General features: G+C 37.7%; 1 protein-coding gene across 1 annotated transcript in view; it reads left to right on the top strand.

Annotated features, from left to right (window-relative positions):
- Positions 1-578: 578 nt before the first annotated feature.
- Positions 579-20,355, top strand: part of PYROXD1 (pyridine nucleotide-disulphide oxidoreductase domain 1) — a 27,453-nt gene continuing 7,676 nt past the window's right edge. Inside the window, exons 1-8 of the mRNA XM_006866929.1 lie at positions 579-663; positions 3,997-4,077; positions 7,511-7,630; positions 10,499-10,627; positions 13,911-13,984; positions 16,362-16,522; positions 17,125-17,225; positions 19,218-19,356. Of these exons, the coding sequence (XP_006866991.1) occupies positions 580-663; positions 3,997-4,077; positions 7,511-7,630; positions 10,499-10,627; positions 13,911-13,984; positions 16,362-16,522; positions 17,125-17,225; positions 19,218-19,356 (889 nt within the window). The 5' untranslated portion in view covers position 579. The remainder of the gene's footprint in view (positions 664-3,996; positions 4,078-7,510; positions 7,631-10,498; positions 10,628-13,910; positions 13,985-16,361; positions 16,523-17,124; positions 17,226-19,217; positions 19,357-20,355) is intronic.

Genomic DNA, 20,355 nt, shown 5'->3' on the forward strand with positions numbered 1-20,355 from the left:
TCACAGGAACGCTACATAACAATTAACAACGGGTTAAGTGTGACCACATGAGTTCGAATAACAATACTACACAGTAAACACCACCTGTGAGGCTTGTTTCTGCCCTACCTGCCTCAAGGCCAGGGAGCTGTGCTGGCTTTAGAAATTCTGAGTACTCAAGGAGCTCTATTGTTTCAATTCTATCATGAAAAGTTTCAGATCTGAGACTAAGTCTAATTGCTTGTAAGAAGGAGGAAACATAACTTTAGAACAATTTACTTAATTGATAAATGTTCTGCCTTGTGGGAATACTGGTTTGTCGGTAGACAAACAATTTTCCAGACTTCTTTTGTCGAGCCAGCTATCTGTTAAGACTGGGAGAAGGAGTATATCGGGTGCAGTAATACCAACAACGCAGAACGCTCCTAAAACAAGCAGCTGACTACAATAGTAGACGAACTATGAACGTCTGGGCACCCGTAGGTCGGATTCTGCGACTATAGGACCGGAAATGGCTGTGCCGCACCGGCTTCCTCTCTTGAATTACGAATTCCTGCGGCTCCCGCAGTGTATTCAGGAAATCAGTAGATGTCCAAGGACATGGAGGCGGCACGCCCTCCTTCGATCCCGGGGAAGCTGGTGGTGGTGGGCGGCGGCATCGCGGGCGTTACCTGTGCGGAGCAGGTAGGGCGGGCGGGCGGACGGACATTCGGCCCCTTCTTTTCCCCGACCTCCTTCCTTCCTTTCCATTCCCTTTTCCCTAATTCAGGTTCCGTGCTCTGATTCTTACAGCGCTGCAGCTGATGTTCTTCATACTTAGTTTAAAACGCAGGGAGGAGAGGAGAGAAAATTATTAGTGGGGAAGCCAGTGACTAAACTGGATTATGTTCCTAGTGTAACCAGAGCAGTCGAGAAATTTTATAATTATTTAGGACAGTCAGCCACCTTAATTACCTTAGCGAAAAACACCAAACCAACTGCCATGGAGTTGCTTCAGACTGTAAGCCTTTTAGAGAGCAGAAAGCCGCTTCCCTGGAGCAGCTCGTAGGTTTGAACCATCAATCTGGCTGTTATTAGCAGTCTGGTGTTTACCCTATCATTGGAAGTAATCTTCCAAATAATTGCCAAACCTTTAGTGCATGCTAACTAATAGGTAAAAAAGCTTTTATACAGCAACCAGCAATAGATTAAATGCAACTGGGAATGCTCTTCTGATTATAATAAATAATGAATAGCTATCTAGTCTCCAAAGAGACCTAAGTTATTTTGTTGCAGTAAAGTAAACATAAGCAAACAAACACTAATGGCAAGATAGAGCAAGCGATTCAAGAGTTTTTTCTTTTGTTTTTCATTTTTAATATTTGGATGTATGTTTTTCATTTATTCATATAAACACCTATGATCCAGACACTGCACTAAGGATTGGGACGCAAATATAGGTAGAGCACGGCACTTCCTTACTAAAACTCACAGCCTAGTAGGAGTGATGTGTAAATAAACCATTTCATCAGTATGAACTGTTATATTAACGTTTCAGTGGAATTAGGATGAATTGATTAGAGAAGACATCTTAAAGGAGGTGTCATTTTATCCCAGTATAGAAAAATGAGTGAAAGTTCACCAGGTAATCAGGAAAAGAAAGATGTTCCAAATGGAGGCAACAGGAAGTACAATCTCTGGTAAAAAAGCATGGCTTCATCTAGGAGCAGCAAGACTTGAAAGAACACATAAGAAGCTGGAGAGGTAGACCTAGACTAGATTATAAAAAGTCTTATAAGTCATGTTAAGGATTTATAAGAGTGAACAAGGAGCTCTGGTAGCGTAGTGGTTATGAATCTGGCTGCGAACCGCAAGGTCAGCAGTTCGAAACTACCAGCTGCTCCGTGGGAGAAAGATGAGGTTTTCTGTTCCCATAAAGATTTATAGCCTTGGAAACCCTGTACAGGGTCGCTATGGGTTGGAATCGACTCGACGGCACTTAACAACATAAGGAGTCAAATGATTTTGAGCCGTGAAGTAAGATGATGGATGAAAAACTTTGAAGGGTTACACTGAAAGGTTATAATGTGTTCAAGGTGGGGGCAACTGGTTATTATATGAGACAGGCAGGCCAATTCAAAAATTATTGTGGTAGTCCAAGGAGATATGGCAGTGCGGAAGGTTAAGCATTGGGCTGCTAACCACAAGGTTGGTGGTTTAATTCCACTTGCTGCTCAACAGGAGAAAGATGAGGCTGTCTGTGCCCATAAAGATTTACAATCTCAAAACCCCTAAGGAGCCATTCTACTTTGTTCTGTGGGATTACTGAGATTGAATCTATCCCCGACACCTGCAGATTCATGGGTTTTTCAGTAGTATAAAGAAGCTTCAAGGGTCTAATCTAGCAATGGGAACAGAAAAGGAGAAAGTAAATTGCAGAATAAGCAAAGGAAATAATTCAAGATGAAGAGAGTGATAACAGTCAATATTATAGAAATTCAAACAGGTTTAAACTTAAAAAAAAAAAAAATCCAATGGGTTTTAATGGTGTTTGGCGTTCTGGTGTGGTACTGTAGGATTAGCACTGTGCTGCTAACTATAAGGTCAGTGGTTTAAACCCACCAGCCACTCCGTGGAAACCCTATACAGGGTTGCTGTAGGTCAGAACTGAACTTGACAGCACCTAACAACAACTGAGTACTTGAGAAGTCCTGGTGTGGCGCTGTAAGATAAGCACTAAACTACTGACTATAAGGTTAGTGGTTCAAACTTACCAGCCATGCCTCGGAAATCCTACATAGGGTCGATATGAGTCAGAACCTACTTGATGGCACTTAACAATAGCAATAATAAGAGTACTTGAACATGCCCAGTTTTAGTAGTTTATTGTTGTTAGTGCCTTGAACCACTGACCTTATAGTTCAAAGTGACCTTGCAGTCCCGCGTATTATCCTGAAACGCCACACCAGGACTCCAGTATTAGAGATAGAATCCAGATAGTCAATGTTAGCGGTGTTGAGGAATTAGATAGTGCAATCAGAAAATGCTTCCAAGATATTTAAAAATGAGGAAGAGAGATTATAAATCAAGGAAAACAAACACACAATAGCAAGTTAAACCTTTTTTTAAAGTTACTATTAAAATAGTTCTTTCTTCCCAAATTATAAATGGTTGAATATTTGGAGGAGGCAGAATAAAAGTACAAAGCATTTGGGAAAGTAGTACTAAGTGTTTTTTATTAAGGATATGCTATAATTTCATCCCACTGACTGCAAATTACAATATTCTTTTAAAACATATTTTAGAATAAACGAGTTGGTTTGGTTGTTAATTGAGAAGATAGTTTAGTCTCAGCCTCTTCATGATTAATACTTGAAGTAAATAAGATTATACCTCTATATTACTATTTTTATTCAGAAAGTTTTTGTTACTGTTTATTATATGTATATTGTTCATTTTAAAAATCGTTATCAGGTTTAATGTTAGCACACCTCCATAAATATGCTAAGACTTAGGTTAATGGACACTTTTTGATGAGACCCTGGGCTTTTTTTGTTTCCTAGTTTAATAATAGTAATTGAAATCGCATTACTCCCCACCCCATCCCCAGACCATTCATTTGCTGTTGTTAAGTGCTAATGAGTTGGTTCAGATTCATAGCTACCCTGTGTAGGATTTCTGAAGCTCTAAATCTTCACAGGAGCAGAAACCCTCATCTTTCTCCTTCACAGTGGCTGGCAGCCTCAAACAGTGGATCTTGTGGTTTGCAGTCCAGGGCCTATTGTATGGAGCCACTGCATTCTTATACCTTATAATGTTGATGTTATTAAAGTGCCATTGAGAGGGTTCCAACTCATAGCGACTCTATATATAGGGTTTCCGAGGAGCTGCTGGTGAGCTTGAACTGCCGATTTTGCAGTTGAAACTGACTGTGCAGTCCAGCGCATTAAACGGCAGTGCCAAACTAGGACTCCCTTACTTAAATTCATTTATCAATTTGTTTCTCTCTCTCTCTTTTTTTTTTTTTTTAAACCTAAGTTGGCTATTCACTTTCCCTCAGAAGATATTCTCCTGATAACAGCTTCTCCTGTTATTAAAGCAATCACAAATTTCAAGCAGGTAAGAACTTTTATAACATTTTTAGTATTTCTTTACAAAGTACATTAACTTGCTTAGTAATTAGAGTAATTATAGTTTTTATTATTTAAAATGACATTATGTGCTTGATATTTATTGTAAAACCAAAGTTTAAAATTATTTGTATTGAATACCACAGGGGTGCAACATGGTATTCCGTTTCTAATCTATTTTCCTCCCACTTTTTTCTCTCACTCAATCCTTATATATCAATTCCTTCTGAGAAAATTTCCAAGCAGATTATTTTCAGGAAAGATGCTATGCAAAAGAAAAAAGTAGAGAGAGATAGATATAATTTGTATGTTTATAGAAAAGAGGCAAAGTGCTTCTGAACAAAGTTTATGTTTAGAGATACCGTTTTTGATGTATAGTAAACATCTCAGAACCCTTTATAGTTCATGAGTTTTTGTTATACACTGTAACAGGAGTGTAAAATCTACTGGATAATAGTATCATAGGAGAGTGGTCTCCAAATCTATTTGATCCTACACCATTGTATAGAAAATCTTTGCGTTCATATCCCAATATATGTATATTATTTATTTATGAATTATTTAAGAATTATGAACATTACAAAGCTTATGCAAAAAAAAGTTAAGGGAAAATAGCAGCAGTCAAGATATCAAACAATGTATTGCATTAGGCAAATCTGTTGCACAAGACCTTTTTAAAGTGTGGAAGAGCAAAGTTGTCAGCTTGAGGACAAGGTGCGCCTGACCCAAGCCATGGTATTTTCAATAACCTCATATGTATGCAAAAATTGGACAGTGAATAAGGAAGACCGTAGAAGAATAGATGCCTTTGAGTTATGGTGTTGGATGAGAATATTGAAAGTGCCATGGGTTTCCAAAAGAACCAATAGAGCCGTTTTGGAAGAAATGCAGCCAGAGTGCTCCTTCGAGGGCAAGATGGCCAAACTTCATCTCTCATACTTCGGACATTTTGTCTGGAGGGAGTGGTCGCTGGAGAAGGATATCATGTTTGGTAAGGTGGAAGGTCAGAGAAAGAGAGGAAGACCCCCAACGAGATGTATTGGCCAAGTGGCAGCATCGATGGACTCAAGCGTGGCAATGATAGTGAGGTTGGCCCAGGATCGGGCAGTGTTTCTTTCTGTTGTGCATAAGGTTGCTCTGAGTTGGTAACAACTCGATGGCACCCAACAACAACATTTTCATTGTTTTGACCTTTGCACTGATGATACAAAAGCAGTGATGACTAAAATGCTAATACCTTAGCACACATTAAGGCAGTGGCAACCAAATTGTACTAGTAGGCATTATCCTTCACTGCTACAGATGCATAAATTATGACAAAACAAAAAACCAGCAAAAATTAATAATTTTATCATGTGTCTTTTTAATATTCTGTATAATGAAATGGGAAGTATGCATAAAGCACTTCTCTTATATACCAGAGTATAATGTTATTTCAAGGAAAAGCAGTGCAAATACTTGAAGTTACAGTCTATCTAGCCACTTTTTTTCATAGAAAATATATACATATTCATATATATAATAGCATATGTAGGGGGTATAGTTATGAAAATTACTTAGACATAACCAAACACCTCATGGAACTGAACTCTGTAGTGGGTTTGAAGGCTAAGGACATTACTTTGGAGGATATATAAATCAACTGGTGTAACAGTATATAAAGACAATGTTTTACAACCTAGTTTGGTGAGTAGCAACTGGGGTCTTAAATGCTGTGAGTGGCCATCTAAGATACAACTATTGGTCTCTTCTCAGAGCAAACCAGAGTGAAGAAAACCACAGATTCAAGGAAGCAGTTAGTCCAGAGGACTAATGGTCCACATGAACCATAGCACTTGGCTACCACAACCGTTCTGACCACAGACACAATAGAAGATCCTGGTTAGAGTGGGAGAAAAATTTAGTACGAAACTCAAATTCATAAAAAAACAAAGACCAGACTAACTGGTCTGACAGAGCCTGGCGGAACCCCTGAAACTACTACCCTCAATCACCCTTCTAATACAGAACTGAAGCCACTCACAGAGGCCACCTTTCCACCAATAGTCGTTGTTAAGTGCTGTTGAGTTGGTTCTGACTTTAGACTGACTTATAAAATAAATAATAACTGTGAGGAATGTTCCCCTTAGAACAATAAGATCTATAAGATCAAAAGACAATCTTTAGCCAAAGACGAAAAGAAAAACACCAGAAGAGGTAGGGACACCAGATATATGGGAATGTGCAACCCAGGATGGAAATGGAGAACACTGACACATTGTGGAGATTGCAATTTATGCTACAGAACAATTTGTGTGTTAGTAACTGAATGGAAAATTAATTTGCTTTGTAAAAGGTCACCTAAAGCACAGTATAATGTTCAAAAAAATTAACAGTTGGGAAACAAAAGCAAATTCTCTTAAGTCAAAAGTTATGAGATTGATATGAAATGAAAAACTCTTCTGAATTATTTTTATTTTGGAGAATTAATTATGCATTAAAAGTATATTGGTTTAATGTATTATGTTTATAATCAAAAAGTACTTAGATTTTTTTTTCTCAGTTTTAATTTCTAATATAGGAGTCCTGGTGTGGCACTGTAGAATAAGCACTGGCCTGCTAACTGCAAGGTTGGCAGTTCAAACACACCAGCTGCTCCTTGGAATCTATTAGCTATTAGCTGGAATTGACTCGATGGCACTTAACAACAACAACAAATATGAATAGATATAACTCACACAAACAACAGTTCTTTAGCCCCTCAATAATTTGTAAGAATTTTACTCTCTTAAGACCTGCTAGGGCCAAACAAACAAAAAAGCCAAATCAGTGGCCATCAAGTCAATTCCAACTCATAGCAATCCTAAACGTAGTAGGATTCCCATGCAGTGTTTAAGGAGCATCCCCAGGATAATATTAGAGAAAACTAGTTGTTTGATTTGTGGTTGGGGTTTTTAGGTTAGTAGTTAAGGAACAAGAAAGCAAGGAAGTAATAAAGGTTCAGAAGTAAAAATTGAAATGCTGCACAGTGGTGCTTTAGCTGGATAAGAAAGAAGGAGAGTGGGTTTTGAGAACGGGAAAGAAGGATCCAAAGACTAGATCACTGTTTTATAGTAAGTTGAGAGAAGGAAATTGATAAACTGCTTGATTCAACCCTCAAAACAATTATGGGGAAATAAATAGTTTCAGACCTCATTATATAGTTCAGTCCTCAGTTTGTTAGTTAATAAACTAATGCTTAATGACTACTAATGTGACTTCCCAGTAGTAGTAGAGAAGTTCAGGTCTTATATACGGAGTCCAGTCCTCTTCTCCCTGCCTATAATGCTGAAACCTACTTTTCTGTCTTATGTGCATGAAAACAGATGAAAATACTCATAGTTTTATTAACATCCTTAAAGTACTCTTTAAAATACACACTTTTTCTCTTTGATCTAATATAGGTTTCTAAAATATTAGAAGAATTTGATGTTGAAGAACAACCTAGTGCCATGCTAGAAAACCGCTTTCCCAACATTAAGGTTATACAATCTGCTGTAAAGCGACTGAAGAGTGAAGAACATGTAAGAAAGTGGTGTTTTTTTTTAGTGACATTTCCATTATTCAACCTTGGTGAGCTTTTGCCTGCCTGACTTTTACTCTGCTTCTATAATTACCACTGCCACCACCACCATCATCACCATTTAAGTCCCTAACATGTAAAGTTTAGTAACATGGAGTTCTATTATTATTATTAGGGGGAAAACTCCACTTTATTGTAAGTTTATTGGAATTATATAATTAGTTTGATTTTGCATCTTAGGTTTTACAGTTCAAGTTAGCAATTATATTTATATAGTGCTTACGGTGTTCTGGACACATATTAGGTGCTGGGCTATGATAGGAATAATACAAAGTGCCTGCTCCAGGGAGCTCACAGTATTATAGAGAATAGATATGTTTACATATAATCCTACTGACTTGTGAAACTCTTAGTCAATGAAATATGATAGGAGCTCTTACATTAGGGATCTGGGACAACTTCACACAGGGAGGAATATTTGAGCTGGATTTAAAAAGATGGGTGCATTCAGAGTTTTCCAGGTGGAAGAGGACATTATAGAAAGAGGAGATTACATGTTCAAAGACCTAAAGGAAAGACGGGGGATAGGTGCAATAGTGAGGATATCAAACGGACTGGGATGTGGATAAGTATATCGGCAGAAAAGACTAGAGAAATAAGTAAATGAAATTGTGAAGTTGCTAAGAACTTGGATTTATATTACTAATGGAGAAATCTTGTTGTTAGGTGCCATTGAATTGGCACTGATTCATAGCAAGCCTATGCACAACAGAACAAAACACTATCCTGTCCCATGCAAACCTCACAATCATTGCTAAGCCTGAGCCCATTGCTGCCACCACTGTGCTAATCCATCTTGTTGGGGGTGGCGGGGGTCTTCCTCTTTTTCTCAGACTTTCCACTTTACTAAATATGATGTCTTTCTCCATGGACTGGTCCCTTTTGATAATATCTCCAAAGTATGAGAGGCAAAGTCTGGCCATCTTGGCTTCCAAGGAGCATTCTGGTTGTACTTCTTCCAGCACAGATTGGTTTATCTTTTGGCAGTCCATCGTACTTTTAATATTCTCGTCTAACACCATAACTCAAATACATCAATTATTCTACGGTCTTCCTTATTCCCTGTCCAACTTGCATGTATATGAGGTTATTGAAAATACCACGGCTTGGAACAGGCATACCTTAGGAGAAATAGTTAAGAGCTAGGAGTGACAGACTAGGCTTTGTTTTAGGAAGATAGTCTGACAACATGTAGAAAATGAACTGGGTAAAGGGGAGTGTCTAGAGACCAATAACCAAATTGAGAGATAGTTGAAGTATCCCAGAGATGAAAGCAAACCTGATCTAAGACAAAGGAAGGGTAGTTGGAAAGAAAAGCCCAGATATGAGGGAAATTTATGCTATAAAATCAGCAAGCCTCAATAACTCAGTAGACAAGAGGATGGATAAGGATGTTGTCAGATGACATCTCTACAAGATCCTCAAATGAGCCTTAAGTAAAATGGAAAGTAAGATTTGTGCTTTTCTATAGCAGTTTCAATTTATGAATTCTGCCTTAGAAAACACATATATACCACAATTGATACAAATAATTTTGGCGGGGGGGGCGGGGAAGAAAACTACTGTGGGTTTTTTTTTTTTTTTTGAGAGGGAAAAAAACGAGACAAATTTGAATCCAAAATCCATAATAAGATGCTAATACATATAGTGCTAACACACTAGTCCATGTATCATGCACATCAATTAAATTAGCAAATTGAGGTGATTCTGAAAACTACATTCATTAATGGTGATGGAATTTATGTATTAGGGCATTTGAATCAGTGCTCATTGTCCTTTGAAAAGTATCCCACATGAACTGCATGTCTGAATCCTCTTATTCTTCCTTTACATTCTTTAGTGAATTAGACATACTGTGTTTCATGTTCATGTTTGCTTGTAAGAATTTAGCAGGAGCTAATGAATAGCCTTGGAGTGGTGCTGTAAGATAAGCACTGGACTGCTCACCGCAAGGTTGGCAGTGCAAACCCACCAGCCGCTCCTCAGAAACACTATATAGGGTCACTATGAATTGGAGCCGACTCAATAGGACTTAACAACATTAAATAGTTCTGGCATTGCGCTATAGGATAAGCACTGGACTGCTAACTGAAGGTTGGCATTCAAATCTACTAACTGCTTCTGAGAAACCCTATACAGGGTGGCTGTGAGTCAAAACCAACTTGATGGCACTTAACACCAACAATGAATAATCCTAGTGGTAGTTGGTTAAGAGTGGGCAGCTAACTGCAGGGTCAGCCATTCATGCCTACCAGCCACTGCACAGGAGGAAGCTGTCTTGCTGCCGTAGATTTACAGTCTCAAAACCTATATAGGGTCACCGTGAGGCACTGGCAATGCATAAGGAACAAGCCACCATACAATAATTTCTTCCAGTACCCTTCTGTTAAGCTCAGAGATGGTCATCAAAACCTGCTTCAGGTATGTGATATCAGAACTCAAGTTTAAAATTTCAGAAAGTTTTTTCAAGTTTAAAATTTCAAAATGTTTTAGTTATCAAACTGAAGTAAATATACCTCATGAGATTCCATGAAATTTTATGCTAAATATTATGCAAATACACCTTTTTTCCCTCCAGAAGAGAAAGTCTAGTTTGTGATATTCTCAAAGTAATTCAGGGCCCTAAAAATCACTGGAGTTTTAAGCATTCTCATACTTAGTTGACTTTGTAACTGCTGTAACACGTATCGAGTGCCACCAAGAGGCAGTTCTGATACATTTTTGCATTTTGTCTATTGACTTTCTAGTTTAAAGTAAAATGAACCACATCTAACTATGTTCCCTTCTCCTCTTCATGATGTTTTTACAGTGCATTTTAACAGAAGATGGCAGCCAGCATATATATAAGCAGCTCTGCTTGTGTGCTGGAGCTATACCAAAATTGATATGTGAAGGAAACCCGTTTGTATTAGGGATCCGAGATACAGACAGTGCTCAGGTAAACATTTAAGGCTGGGTTGTGGGAAGGGCACATGAAGATTAAAACAATTCAGTAGATTCCTTAGACTTGTCAACATTTGATTCCAAGTGTTCTACTTATAATGTTAATATACTGCCAAAGAGGTTCTTATTTTTTGACCCAGAAACAGTTCTTAAGTAAGCATGCTTTATTACTGCCAATTTCAGTTGTCTTTAGTTGATAAATGTACCTTATTACTTTATTCATACTGTTCTTTTGATATTTCACTATTACCTTGAATGTTTCAACTGACATTACATATATATGTGTTTGTTTGGGAATAACATAAATAACAACATAAGTAAATAAATAGCAACATAAATAACATAATTATCTTTATCCAAAAAGGGAAAGCATACCCAAAACTTATTTCCCCAGCAAAGAAATTAATATTCAAAATATGCACTCTCTTTATGGTATAGAATCGTGATACAATCATAGAACTGAAAAATTCACTTGATTGATGGCTTCACCCTCGGATAGTGATAAACAATCCCAGTTATGTGAGACTTGTATATATGAAACCTTTACATCTCTTTTTGGTGACTTATGTCAGAGTTTATTGTCAGGATGTTTTTCAGTCACAATACTTTGTTACTTCAGGCTCATTTTTGTTTGGTCCCACAGGGTGATGGTTTTACATTCCCATAGTATTTTTTATTCTTGAAAACTGATCATTGTTTTCTTCAGTGTCTTCGTCTTTTAATTAAATAAGAATTTAGAGGAAAACTAAAAGAACTTGACTATCTTGTAAGCGTTTTAAGTTCATATTGGGATAATGCATTGGACCACAAGTCAGTTTGAACTGTAAGGTCGGTGGTTAAAATTTACCAGCCACTCTTTGGAAACCCTATACAGGGTCGCTTTGAGTCAGAACCCACTCACTGGCACTTAACAACAACAATTATCAAAAATATTTATCAACGATTGAGCTCATAACTATGTTTCAGTTAGGCCCTCTACATACTTGAACTCATTGACTCCTTACAGTAATCCTATATGACCATTATTGCTCAGACTTTTCTAGTGTATATAAATTGAGAGATTAATTCCTGTTGTAATGATGTAGGATCAGCACTGGACTGCAAACTATAAGTTTAGGAGTTCAAACCCACCAGCTGCTCCTTGGTAACCCTGTAATAGGGTCACTATGAGTCGGAGCTAACTCGATGGCACATAACAACAAAAGTAACAACAAACAAGTAGCTAATAGGGGTCCTAGTGTGGCACGGTAAGATCAACACTGGACTGCTAACCACAAGTTCTGTGTTTCAAATCTACCAGTTGCTCCTGAGAAACCCTATACAGGGTCACTGTGAGTCAGAACCAACTCAACAGCTCTTAACTACAACAACAAAGTAGTAAGTTTATCAGAAGTAAAATTTAAACTCAGGTTTTCCATCTACAAGTCCAGTGTTCCTTAAATGTTTAGTACTTAAGGATTTCCTTAAACTGTTTCCTGCTCAATGAAGGCCAACTAAAATTAACTGCAATTTTTCTTTCTTATAGAATTTCAAAGTCATAGTCTATTTTAGTGGTGATTTATTCACTACTACAATAAGGTTAGGGTCAGTGTAATAGAAATGTCAACTTGGCAGAATAAGAGAAATGTAGCTGTTCACATGTCATCCCCGAGTAATAGGATTTTTCTGTACTTGTAAAGGAGCCAAAAGAATGTCCGTGGGCTCTCTAAGCTCATCATTTTGTTCTGTTTTGAATATAATGACGTTATTGTTGTTAAGTGCCGTGGAATTAGTTCTGACTCATAGTGACCCTATATCGGTTTCCAAGGCTTTTAAATCTTCACGAGAGCAGAACGCCTCATCTTTCTCCCACACAGTGGCTGATGATTCATAGTCCAGTGCTTATCATATGGAGCCACCAGAGAGTGATTGCAAGGAAAGCAAATTGGAAAGAAACACGAAGGACAACATTTAATGCTTAAATGGATGTTTGTTGCTGTGTTGTTAAGCTTACTGAGTGTCTCCTGGTGGATATGATCAGGAGATAGTCTTCTCTTTTCGATTGTAATGCCTAACAGCTGTTATTGGCTCTTGTCTCAATGGTGGACTATTATGGGGTATGCTTGTAGCTTGGCTGTATGGCAAGGATTGCTGACTCTTCTTGAGTAACGTAGGGAGAAAAAGCTCCCACCTCCAGGGAAAAAAAAGTGATCAAAAGGACCAAAAACCGAAGCAATATAAAAGCAGAGACAAAAACCACCACTCTAAAACAAAAATAAAACTGTGGCTGACTAGCCAGTTGCCTTTGCTGAGCAGGTAGTGTGCGTGCACTGTAGAAACTGCCAGCAGTGGGTGGGGTGTCCACTCACTCACACAGGCCCCTCCTTTAGTCACCACCGGAGAGGTGTGCAGATAGATTTTGAGAAGTTAATGGGAAAAAGATTGTCTACTATTTTTGTCTCTGAAGGTCAGTTAGATATCTGCGTGTGCACAGTGTAATTCTCGAAATAGTTATGTCCTTTTATGTTGGGGTTTTACAGAGTGTTCATACGGTGTGTATGGCCAGACCTGCGTTTTTCTTGCTGGGTAGGCAGGAGTAAATGGTCACGCAAGTTAACTTTAAGGCTGGGTCCCAGAGTCAGACGTCATAAACAGCTGCCAAAGAATCAGCCTGTGGGATCAATGGGACTCTTACTCTTTGTGCTGTGGGATCAACGCTGGACCCTTTTGGGGCTGCACGCCCACCTGCCTGAAGGCGTCCAGGCTGGGCAGAGAAGGCACGACAGAGAAGAGGAGGAAGAAATGTGTAGAGTCCCCCCACACCTCCTTTTCCAAGTGTCACTGCACCGGTTTTAGCACCGGTTCACTGTGTTGGACCAGCTGTGGCCTGCCCTCTGAATTCAGCCCTGGTGGGGTGGCCGCAGAGGGAGTCCTGTGTCCCAATAGATTCCTAAATCACAGTATTTTCCTTTATACAGTGATTTTTCCCACTGGTGGGTGTGGGAAACTGACGCCCTGTACCTTATGCTTGATCCAGAGCTCTGGGGCTGTTCCATGAAAGCAGCTTCTCTGGGTTCTCAGCCCCTCCCCCATGGAACCTGTCCTGCCTGACTCCAGAACCAGAAGGAAGTCACAACACTTAGACTGTTAATTGGAAGAGTGCAAAGTGGCAAAATGAGATTTGTTATTCCTTAGAAAATTAGATAAAAGTGCTTATTTGAATATTATCATTGAAGTCTTCTTGCTTCATATATTGCCAGGTATTACAAAGTGATCTCATTATTTCCTTTTTTATACAGGAATTTCAGAAACAGCTCACTAATGCTAAAAGAATAATGATCGTAGGGAATGGTGGTATTGCACTTGAGTTGGTGTAAGTATATGTTTATAAATGCTAGTTACAGATTACTCTGATTCAGGTAATTATTGGAAGACTAGAAACATCTTTTGATACTCTGAAAATAAAAGATAAGTGTAACTTTTTCATACCGTTTCCAAGAAAAGTCCACTTCATTTTTAGCTTTCATGGAATCCGTAGTTGCAGAAACAGGAACAGAAAGCCTCCCTCAGAAATGCTGCCCTTGAGGTTAGCAGCCCAACTTGTAAACACTATGCAACCAGAACTCCTTTTAATACTGTTACATTACTTTGAAATGTGAAAGATGGTTGTGTAGAGGAACACTTGATTTATTAAAATCCAGAAATGCATTTCACAATCAGTGTATATATATTGAAATCCAAAATTTATTACCAAATGTATGGTGTTCCCTGACTTATGACAGGGTTCTGTTCACTGACTGTTGTGAGCTTGTTCTAATGTTAAGTCAAATACTACCCTCCTTTTTTTTTTAAGTTTTCAATGTTATTGCTGTTTCTTACTAGAATCTTTATGTTCGATCTTTGGACAGCTGCAAGTTCCCATCAGCAAAAAATGTGCTGCAACATTGTATGTAGTACATAATATTAATAAGATTTAAAAACAGATGGTTTTAAGTGGTTTGTTTTAACTTGAATACCTGATACATTAGGAACTCCCTGTACTCCACGTCCTGTTGATCTGCAATATGATCTGAGCAAGGTAACAAAACATATTCTTCAGACAATCTGCGATTTAGTGACTGAATGCTCTTTTTTGGCATAGAAGAGCAGCAAAAATAAAAGCTTTTGTTTCATGAAACAAGGGGTGTCTTTAAATATGCTAAAACACAAACTTGACCAGAAGTCAGAAACACTAAACTTTGTTTTTGCTATCATCTGTTTACTAATGAGTCTTGAAGTCATTTAACTTGTATTATATTGTGTTTGTGTATTTTGTACCTTAAATGTTCAAATACTGATGAACTGCTAAATTCTAATAAAAGCCTATTATACTTAGAATGACACAATGTCCTGTTAGTCTAGGATTGTTGTTGTTAAGTGCCATCGAGTCTGTTCCGACCCATAGTAACCCTGTAGAGGGCTTCCAAGGAATAGCTGGTGTGCTTGAACTGCTGACCTTGCGCTTCACAGTGACTTTGCAGTTCAGCACATTAACCCACAGCACCACACCAGGCCTCCTAGTCCAGAATAGTCCTAGTTTATTCCTGCTGTACCAAAACAGTTATCAATAGCTGCTAATAGCCTAAATTGTATGATAAGCTATTTGATCATCTTGATTGTAATGGACTTTAAGGTGATTTTGCTAAGAAAGCCACATTCTCGGTGTTCAAACCTAGAAATAAAACAGAAGGTGCTTATGACCAATAATGAAGGTGGTTTATATATACTAAGAACATTTCTTACTTGAAGATCCTTGATCTTTTTGTGAACTAGTGTTTTCTTTGGTTAGCTGGCTTACAACTTCTGAGATAAAAAGAATCGAGGGGTATTGTTCTTTTAGAACAAAATTTAAATTTTAGCTTATTACTCTTGCTGTCCTTTTTCAAGGCAGGCCCTGGTAGCATACTGAATTACGTGTTAGGTTACTAACCACAAGGTCAGCAGTTTGAATCCGCCAGCCACTCCATGGGAGAAAGATGAGGCTTTCTGTACCTATAAAGGTTTCCAGCCTCAGAAACTCTATGCAGGGTCGCTATAAACCAGAACTCTCACTTTGGGTTAATGTGCTGGACTGCAAGGTCGATTTGAACTGCAAGGTCAGTGGCTCAAGCTCATCAGCTGCTCCTCAAAAACCCTGTACAGGATTGCTATGGATTGGAACCAACTCCACGGCACTTAACAACAATAAGCCAGGATGGTCTGCACAGCAGCAGCTAGCCTTTTCCAGCCCTTCCAGAATGTAGTGTTTTGAGTATAATAAACATTTGGCATCAAATTAGTCAACCAGATTGCCAGTATTGTTACTATGTACATTTGTCCATCTATTATAATGTGTAATGAGATAAACAACACATCTCTTACTCCTGAGGATCCTGGGCACATTTCTATAACTATGTTACACAGAGTGAGCACTAAAGTGGTATTTATTGTGAAGAGATTTTACCTGATAGTTCAACACATACAAAGGGAGTTTTCCCATGAATTTATTGAGACCTCTTTGTGTATTTATCACTTTCAGTAAACTAGTCTACTAATGCCTTTTACTCTTTTTTCTATTTGTGACTCTTAACTGTGCTTTTACAATCATTATTTCCCCAAACTTTTAATATATTTTCTTCGTATTTACTCAGGAGATCATTGTTATTTGTAAATGAAAGTATTTTTACTTGGATTGTTAAAACTACTGTAAGTAACTTTAATTTACCTTTTAGATACGAAGTTGAAGGCTGTGAAGTGATTTGGGCCATTAAAGATAAAGCTATTGGGAATACTTTCTTTGATGCAGGAGCAGCAGAATTCTTGACTTCAAAGCTCACTACTGAAAAGCCAGAGGTTAAAATTGCACATAAAAGAACCAGATACACAACAGAAAGCAAAGGTAGCATCTAACTTGTTAATTCCTTGCATGAATGTTTTACATTTTCTAAAATATATATATTTTCATGCAGAATATGTATAAGTAGCACTGAAAACTTTACAGGATTTAAATTAAACAGCCCTTCTACATATTTACAAGACACTACAGCTAAGCAACCCTTTAAAGTAATTTTATAATAAATGTAATGAGTTTAAAAACTAATAAACAAGCCTCACAGTTTAAGTTTTAGGTTTAAAATAGCGTTTTTTTTTAAACCTATAAAATTCAACAAATTTTAACTTTTGGGGTTGCTTAAAATTGACAAAAGTTTCAAAATGTGATGGCTGTTTGCTTCCCCTTCATGTTATCATGTTAACCACTGTATATGGTATCTATAAAATGGTACTTATATTTGACATTTAGTTAAAATCTTACTCATTTTATCGTTCTCCATCTCAAATTATTAAAGCAGTGAATAAAATTACTAATGTGGTTAACTGAATTTAGTTATCCTATTTGAGAATCATTATACTGCCTAAAAGCTTCAGAATACAGGTATAGTTCTCTGTCTGGCAGTTTTTATGTCGTTTGAATTTTAAATCAATTTATCTCCTCAGAAAGGAAAAATGAAGCAAGAACCAAAGTTAAGGCTAGTAATGTAGGCAGTGCCTTGGGACCTGATTGGCATGAAGGCTTGCATCTTAAAGGAACAAAAGAGGTAGGTTTTCATATACTGATTGTTGCTGTTGTTTCTTTTGTTGTGTGCCTTCGAGTCAGTTCAGACTTAGAGTGATCCTGTGTGAACTGCCAGCTTTGTAGCTAAGTCCATTGTTTACCCTATAGTGCCACACCACGTCTCCATATACTGATTAAACATATCTAAATGTAATTTTTAATTCTTAACTTTGTGATAAAGACTGGTTAAAATATAGTCAAAGAATTGCAAGATCACACTTTTAAAAGTATGTAGTGCTAGGAAAGGACTTCAAAGTCTCTTGGCCCAGTTACCAAATAAAGAGAGGTGATTATCAAACCCATCTAAAACTCAGTCTTTTTAATTCTCCATGTATCTCACTCCCATCTCGGTTCTAACTCAGAAACCCTATATAGTGCTTCCAAGGCCATAAATCTTTACAGGAACAGAAAGTCTCATTTTTCTCCTTCAGAGTGGCTGGTGGATTTGAACTGATGACCTTGTGGTTAGTAGTCCAGTGCTTATCCTACAGTACCACCAGGACACCTTTCCCTTGTATTGCTGTTGTTATTGTTGTCAAGTGCTGTCAAGTTGGTTCTGACACATACTGACCCTGTTAAGGATTTCTAAGGAGCAGTTGGGGGAGTTGACTCACCAACCTTGTGGTTAAGAGTCCAGTGCTGATCCTACAGCGCCACCCCAAGAGTCCTTCCCATGTATTTGTTTTTGTTGTTGTTGTTAAGTGTCATCAAGTCAATTCTGACCCATAGCGACCCTGTAGAGGGTTTCTGAGAAGCTGGTAACTTGAACCACCAACCTTGCGGTTCAAACGACTTTGCAGTCTGAGGCATTACCCACAGCACCACACCAGGACTCCATATAGAGACTTCCATACCCAAACTACAGTGAGCATACCCGTCTTAGTTTCTGTTTTCAAAAGTTATTTAGATGCTTTTAGTAAACTTGCAGTATTTTAACCATTTGGAATCCCTGGGTGGTGTAAACAATTACAACATACAGCTGCTAATAACCAAAAGGCTAGAGGTTCAAACCCACACACAGTACCTCATAAGTAGTCTGGTGACCAACAACTTAAAAAAAAAAAATCTGCCAATAAAAACCTTAGTGCATAGTGTACTCTGACACACGGGATTTTTCTGAGCTGGAATTGACTCAGTGGTAACTGGAGAAAAGATGGATTCTAAAGCAGACACCCTATTACTTTACTAGATATTTAAATTTTGTAATACTGTTAAAAAGTTCTGACATTTAAACATTTTAAGAACGTGTACATGTTCTTCACTACCATGAGTGATGTATTTAAAAGATTTCCAGCTTTTCAGGTAGGAGAGAGGAGACTGGCTTCATCATTTATCTCTTTCTTGTCATGCAAATTATACAAAATTATTTCTTTCTGCCCCACCAGATCCTAAGATTAATAGTATTTTTAAATTGAAACTTCGACAGTTTACTAGTACAAATATGTTGACACGACTCCACCCAGAAGAAGTTTTCATAGTCTGTAACACACACACACACACACACACTTGCACGTAAACTTCACCATCACAGCCAGTGTTACTGTTGCATCACACCTTAGCATTCTTTATTGACAGACATATGTCACTGATGCACAAAATAGTAAGATTTTTTTCACTATTGTCCTAATATGAATTGTTGGATACTGAGATCATAGCTAATAGGAGGAGGGTATATGTATTACAGTGAAACCTGTGAGAACTGTAAACTGATGGAACTGTCTTGTTTTTCCAGGTCTCACAGAATTTTTAACAGGCTACATTCATACTATTCTATCACTATCTATTAGTGAAAAATATTTTTGTTTTCCTTCTCTAACAGGTTTCTGCCTTACACAGGCTCCACCTTTTACAGCATAAGAATTACTTTTTGCATATATTATTTTCTACCAGTATGCTATAAATTTCTTATTCATCATCCGCAGCCAGAGTCATTTTATCAGGTAGTATGATGGTGACCGGTATTTCTTTCATTTAGTTTTTTCACAAGATTCACATCGAAACAATGTGTGAAGTAAAGCAAGTCTACCTTCAGGAAGAATTTACAATTTTGAAAAAGGAGTCCTTGACTCTTCCAAGGGACCATCATGAGAAGTTGGTTAAATCAACAGATAAAGGTAAGTAATGAAATAAGTAAAATAAATGCTTTTTTTAAAAGGAAGATAACTTAAGCCATATTAAAAAACTTGAAGTTTCTGTATAAAACTTAAATATGAATAAAACCTAATGATAATGAGTTATTTCATTTTCACCACTTTTTCTCTTAAGTTTTCCAATAAATTAATTTGCTAAGGTTCAGGATGTTTTGATCATCATAACTCTAAGTTAGTCACAATATCTTATAGAGTAAAACAGCAAAAGAGGCATTTCAAGGTGAAATGACTACCCCCAAATCAAACAGATTAAAAATCTATGAATTTCGGATTCAGACACACATCTCCTAACTCCTATTCTACACATTCTGTGAAAACTACCATCATTTGAAGAAATTTACTCAGCTAAGCTAGCATATCCACCACTCATCTGTCAGTTTGTCATACTGTGGTGGCTTGTGAGTTGCTGTGATTCTGAAAGCTATGCCACCGGAATTTTAAATACCAGCAGGGTCACCTATGATGGACAGGTTTCAGATGAGCTTCTAGACAAATACAGACTATGAAGAAGGAGGAACACACTACTTCCGAATATTTAGTCACTGAAAACCATATGAATAGCAGAGAAACACTGTCAGATACAGTGCCGGAAAATGAGCCCCTCAGTTTAGAAGGCACTCAAAATGTGACTGGGGAAGAGCTGCATCCTCAAAGTAGAGTCGACCATGATGACACAAGTGGAGTAAAGCCTGCGGGACCTTCATTTCCTAATGGGGCACAACTCAAAATGAAGAGAAACAGCTGTAAACATCCATTGAAAAAAGGAACATGGAATGTATGAAGTATGAGTCTGGGAAAAACACATAAACATTGATATCTTAGGCATTAGTGAGCTGAAATGGACTGAGATTGCCCATTTTGAATCCTATGACCACATGGGTTACTATGCTGGAAATGACAAATTGAAAAGGAATGGTGTTGCATTCATCATCAAAAAGAACAAATCCAGATCAGTCATGAGGT

The sequence above is a fragment of the Chrysochloris asiatica genome, unplaced genomic scaffold (genome assembly GCF_000296735.1).
Source record: "Chrysochloris asiatica unplaced genomic scaffold, ChrAsi1.0 scaffold00098, whole genome shotgun sequence".
NCBI lineage: Eukaryota > Metazoa > Chordata > Mammalia > Afrosoricida > Chrysochloridae > Chrysochloris > Chrysochloris asiatica.